Source organism: Convolutriloba macropyga, chromosome 7, assembly GCF_964194025.1.
Source record: "Convolutriloba macropyga chromosome 7, txConMacr16.3, whole genome shotgun sequence".
NCBI lineage: Eukaryota > Metazoa > Xenacoelomorpha > Acoela > Convolutidae > Convolutriloba > Convolutriloba macropyga.
The window spans coordinates 29,553,538-29,559,625 of record NC_134474.1 but is presented as its reverse complement, the minus strand read 5'-3'; the positions used below and the strand labels follow the sequence as shown (position 1 = coordinate 29,559,625).

The 6,088-nt window shown below is 35.9% G+C and overlaps 1 protein-coding gene across 1 annotated transcript; it reads right to left on the bottom strand.

Annotated features, from left to right (window-relative positions):
- Positions 1-327: 327 nt before the first annotated feature.
- LOC142343006 (uncharacterized) lies at positions 328-1,991 on the bottom strand. The gene is made up of 2 exons (XM_075394687.1): positions 1,727-1,991; positions 328-1,127 (listed from the first exon to the last, which is right to left on the bottom strand). Exons 1-2 carry the CDS (start codon positions 1,989-1,991, stop codon positions 328-330), a joined length of 1,065 nt encoding a protein of 354 aa, XP_075250802.1.
- Positions 1,992-6,088: the final 4,097 nt, after the last annotated feature.

Genomic DNA, 6,088 nt, shown 5'->3' with positions numbered 1-6,088 from the left:
CTTGTCTTGAAGAAAACTAGAGTTTTTGATTAGAAAAGGCATGTTAAATGTTCTCATGTTTTCATGTGAATTTGTAACAAAAAAACGTCTCAAACAGCTCGAAAGAAGTTGTTTCATGTTGTTAACCTATGATGAAAAGAATTTTTAATAAAAGAACAAAGAAAACTTCTTGGCAAGCTTTTGATGAGCGACATCAGAATAGCAATCTTGAAAGCACGCAAAAGAAACCATTCATGTTGAGTAAGGAATAGAAACTGATTAATTGAAACAAACTTATTAATTTAATATCGCTCAGTGCATAACGTACATAATTACAAACATGTGTCATCAAAGCTCTTGTGCCCTCCATATTTTGATAGTCGAGTTCTGAACAATGATCACTTTGATCGCTTTAAGAATTCGCCTCCTCAGTTTCAGCCGATTCATTGCATTAACGTATAGTACATCTCTGTTTTCCATCTCTTTGATTGGCTCATTTGTTTTCCTTATGAAAATATACGCGTATATCAAATGGGCCATGGCTACTGTTACCCCAAGCACCAGCGCTGTTAGTTTGTCCACAAAAAGAGCAGTATCGGTTCTATCTCGAATTATAGACAGAAACGCGAAAATTATAATGTTAAAACACAGATGAAGAATAACTCCTATCATGTAAACGTCCAAATATGTCAAGTATGAGATAAGGGGAAGATCAGACGAGACGGAAAGTTTAAACGCAACTGCCACTAAAAGTAAGTTTATACTAGCTCCGATTCTTGACATGTTATAAAGAGGGTCGAATGCGTAAATTGTGAAGGACAAAAGAACGAGGCAGAACATCACGATAACGTTGTTGAACATAAAATACTGAGAGCGACGTACGACTCGACATTTTGCAATTACGTAACCGGCAGTATGACGTAACTCGACATCGCAGTTAGAAGTACCAGGAAGTTTGTTGCTTTCGACGTGTTTGAAAAGTTTCCATTCCTGGTTAACTCTGAAATTTGAGACGTCAATGGTTGCCATCTTTTGGTCTTCAATTAGTAGATCGATTTCGTTTGTATGCAACTCGCTTGAGACACACACGCTCAAGTCTTGAACATCGCGAGGAAAGTTCTGCAGTTCGAGGTTCTCGTAAAATTCACCTGGAAACCAAACATTCTGTATTTTTTTTAAACAAAGTTTGATGTTTTGGGAAATTTAAGTATAAGTCATAATATTAGGAAACCGTGGACCAAAACGATTTCATTCAAATTTCCCTATACAGAGTAAATGCTTATTTATTAAGATTATTTTTTAATAATACGCAGGCTGTGGGATTTTGGTCTCATGCGTTCAAATTTGCATAGTTTGGAAACAGGGTAGAGTGCACCCTAAAATTGAACACGTAGCAGTAGTGTCTGTTTATGTTTTAATTGAGTAAAAATCAATGAAATTTTATCGTCACTTCATCAGATCTCTTCTTACTTCAAATTTAAAGCAGCTGCCTGCTAGCAATTTGGGAGATAGTTTCAAGTCGCTCTGATAAATCTATATCGATAGCCGATTTTAAAAAAATGTATTTGGCGAATGTTGACTTTTCACGACAATTAATCAATTTTTATCCCCCTTATGTCTACAATTTTTCAAAACTTTTTTAAATTACATTTTCCAGATTTTTTAAATATTTTATTTTACAGGTTTTATTTTTTACATTTATTAATACAATTTCCTGATTTTCTAAAAACAATTTTTACTACATTACCTGTCAGTCTCCAGCAATAGTAGACCAGAGTCTGTCTGTCTGTTGTCTCAACCCTGTGCCAGAATGTCTCCTTCCGAGTAGATTCCAGATTCGATATGACCAGTTTGGGGTCAAAGTGATTTGCCTCCTCTCCCCTCTGTGGCGACCATCTGGCCTCGATCAGGACCTCAGCTGAGAAGAGCTGGTCTTTTGTGCTGATTGCTGAGATACCCAGGTAGTTTATCCGGATCCAAACCGGGCGTTGAGGAGTCACATCTGTCATCATTTTGATAAAGACTTAAAAAGTTGAAGCGAAACTCTATTTTCAATTTTTGGTTTTCAGTAATTTCTGTGGACGCCTTTCTTTAGTACTCTGTGTGAATAGACTGTGAATAAATTGATCTTAAATTAAACTTAAACGAAACAAACTAGAACAACTTCTGGGTGGTAGGACAGCTGTGTAAAAAAATTGAAAAAAAAAATGAGAAAAGGCTTTTTGTATGATTGGCGTTACTAAGCTCTAATAAAATGTCAAAGTTTATTTAGCAGTCACAATTTGTTGGAGAATCAGACGTTAATTGGGTAAAATAAGAAAGAGTAAAAAGGGTAAAATGTTGAAACTAATACTTCAGGAATTTAGACTAATTCAGCTTGCGACGTGAAAGACATATTCGATGCTCGCACCGTTTCTCAAATTTTAACAGCCTAAAAGGTTAAACTGACTTTTGAATGATGTTTTATTTACATTTCACCAACACTTGATTAAAAATTAACGATTGCCGTAGTTGATTTTTGAATACACTAATTGTGACAGTTGTGAATTTGAAATACCTTCTAATCATCGGTCATTATTTGAGGCGCTCTTAAACAAACACAGATGCGAACGCAGACAGAATTAAGTTTCTTTTCGAGTTGGTGGTTTTAGTGTTTGCCATCAAACAATTTGATAGCTCTTAGAAGTTGATGTTGTAGATATTTCATTATTCTGTTGGCTTACTGGCTACAGCTCCTCCCGAAAAACAATTAAGTGGTTTTCAAACTTGATTTTAAAGCTTATCAGTGGTTCAAATTGAAGAAAAGAACAATCAATCAATTATTCAACTCAAATCAATTTTTGCGCCTAAAGTGTAGTTCAAGGTTGTCCGTTTTATGGCGTTTTTGACGAAAAGTCATTATGTCCATACCTTCGTATCTTCCCCGGACTTCTGTGCGTTCATGTCCAGACTTTATTATGTTCATGCTCAGACTTTCATGTATCGAACAGATTTTTGTGCGTTCACCAGGCTTTCTCTCTTTAACCAGACTTTATTGCTTCCATGCTCACACTTTAGAGAGTTGCAACAGATTTTGGCACGCTCAAATTCAGACTTTCTTGTGTCTCTGACTTCTTGTGACTCTGTATGCTCGGAAAACTTTGCTACCCCTTCTTGTTCAGTCTTTCTCGCGTTCACATTCACAGCTTTCGTCAACAAACTTTCGTGCTCTCATGTTTAAGTTTAATTTTTGCGTTTCTCGCCAGCTTCCTGTGATGACAGTTCGTACTTTTTTAGTTTTCAGTTCAAAAAAACACTGATTTCCTGAACGGCTCTGATAATCAGTTGAATATATTCGGTTTATTCTGCGTTTTTTGTCCGGAAAACCTTCAATTAGTGCTTCGAAATCATTAAGCATTGGAGCATTTTTTCTCTAAAATTTCATAAAGCAATGAAGACTTTACCGGTTATTGGGTGTTTGATTACCATTGATTATTAACGTTTTAATTGAGTGAAGACCAACCCTTTATCGAAATCATTACTTTCTACTTGACAGCAGAACAGAGCAAATTAATTTTGTTGCAAATTTGAATTCTTTTGTTACTGAAGATCATGGGATTTGTTTTTGGAGGCGTTCCTAAAAATCCTTGGATGTTTTCAATAATTGAGCCCCCACTCTGGTAAAGAATCCCCCTTTTGAGGTATACTTTACAACAATATTATTTGGCCTACAGTTTAGATAGCCCAATATCAATTTAAGCGCAAATGCGGAGAGATGTTCACGGCCATGCTTGATGCGCCGTGGGATGTAATCCGAAAATCGCGGGTCGGTTATCGCGGCGAAGCCGCGACGCACGCTTTGTATTGCCATACCACGGTGTATTTTATTCTATTCAATTTAACACTATGTGATATAACTTATAGTATAAATCATTTTGATTTGTATTCCAAATCGGCTAATTAACATAACATTGAGTTTTTTTTCTATTCAGTTCAATGGCGCTATTGCAAATGGCAGACGTCTCAAAATGTAGAAATTTTAAAGCTATAAATTGTAGAAAATTGATAAAATGTTAATACTGTTTTCTGATTGACTGATTGCATGACAGATGCTCCATGTTTTAAAATATGATATAAATGTTAACGTAAATTTGCTTAGAAGTCACGTTCAGCCAATAGAGAAAAATTGTGTATTTTCTGGGGGAAACTGATCTCACGTTCATATCAAGTCCCACGGGCTGCTGAGGCATGTCTGCTTTCTGAGACGACACCCAGTTTGATAAATCTGCTTGCTGTGACGTCACCCAGTTTAACATAGCTTGCGCATACATGGGCAGTTATTAGTCGTCTTTGATTGTTTAATAAATGACTAGTTTATACTTTGTTCAAGAATAGCCCCCTTTTGCAAAAGTGGGGACAATTGTTGAAAAGATCTAAATTCTTTCTAGTATTACAAATACTTGTTTTCGTTTTCACAACTTTGAAGGTGTTCACGTTTTCAGCAAGGCAGAAACCTAGGCGCATTTTAGACGATGAAAATGCAATTGGGTGCATTTGTTCAAACACATAAGTGAAAAACAAGAAAAAAATCGAGAAATTGTTCCGAACAATATTAAAGTTTGTTTAGAAATCAGTAAGCAAGATTCGAGGCTGTACAAGAAATTTTAAATTTTCAACGGGCGTAGATTGATTCTGCTGTCCAAAATCTTTCTAAACCAGTTACTATTAACTAAAAATTTTTTGAAATCAGACTGTCAATTTTGTATGAGATTCAGCTTTTGTTTTCCGAGGCCACATTAAGGGGGGTTGCAAGGATCAAGCGGGATCAGAAATAGTTAGCGGGGAAAGGCAGAATACTGGCCGTGTACTTATTTTACAAGTGAACGTAAGTTTGGTGTTGTGGTGCGTTCGGATTCAATTATTCGACGTTGCCCGACCGTTGATTTATTGGATGACATCATTGGATTTTAATAATGATGCAGTTATCTTAATGCACACAAAAGTTGAGGCAATGTGTAAATCTATAAACTACGTTCTGATAGGCGAATAATTTTCTGCATTGGAATGCTTTTGCGAGCTGACTTCGATTCTTCATAATAAAAATTGCTGCTGTGTTTTTTACATACACGGCTTTTGTTTTTTGAAATGTGATTGATTTCTTCTGAACGTAGTCATTGTATTTCCTTCCCCGCAAAGTTCATACTCTATAACGGTGCTGACGAGAACATTGATATAACCTCTTGAAAAACTGCGGATTCCAAATCCCAAATAAATAAGTGAAAAACGGATTTCTGAGGAAGCGCCAAAAACTAATTTTAGGTTAAATTACACAATTCAAAACAAAAGCGTCTTATTTAGGGTATGATATATAGCCTATACCCAAACAATTTTGTGTTGCATACTTTATTGATTGTGGTTAGGTATGTATAGAAATATAGAGGCATACATGAGCGAAAGGGTTTAAATAATGCATTTGATTCACCTTTTCTAAAATTCCCTTTTTCAATCTCCGACCCCAGATTTGTTACGTAATTTATGTGGATTAAAAGTCGAACATACAGATCATCCCAGTTCCAACACATCATCTAGGGAATACATGGCGATACAGCATTGTTTCCCAACTCCAAGTGTGAAGAGGTAGAATTTTGAACCTTGTAATCCAGACTGAAATAGAAGCGATGGGAAGCTCCACGATAAAGGTTAACCCTGATCAAAAATTGTGCGCTCTTGCACGCATAATTGGAAAATTCTATAAAAAAAGTGCAAAATTTTACAAACTGTGCATCTTAAGAAACCACTGTGTGGTTATGATTAGACAAATCAGATAGTACCGAAAGGTGTGAGACAATGTTTGGGTAAAGCAGACCAGACAGTGCAAAAATAAGCGACTTCTATAATGTGAGAGATCAGCAAAAAGTTTTGGCTATGGTTAGGCAAGACAGACAGTGCGTAACTGTATATCTGAATCTTCAGCAGTATCCACTTGTTGACAAATTGAAATAAGAACTCCAAACAGATTAGTAGATATACATTGGAGAAGTGCTAATTTTTCCTGCGATTAAGTTGATTAAATGTCACTAAAAACAAAAGTCCGTAAGGCTACAACGTTAGTTTGTTAGTTTTGGTTGTT

Coding starts and splice junctions, on each gene's coding strand:
- LOC142343006 (XM_075394687.1), bottom strand. CDS start 1,991: ATGATGACAGATGTGACTCCTCAACGCCCGGTTTGGATCCGGATAAAC. Junction 1,128..1,726: donor CTATTGCTGGAGACTGACAG/GTAATGTAGTAA, acceptor TTTGGTTTCCAG/GTGAATTTTACGAGAACCTC.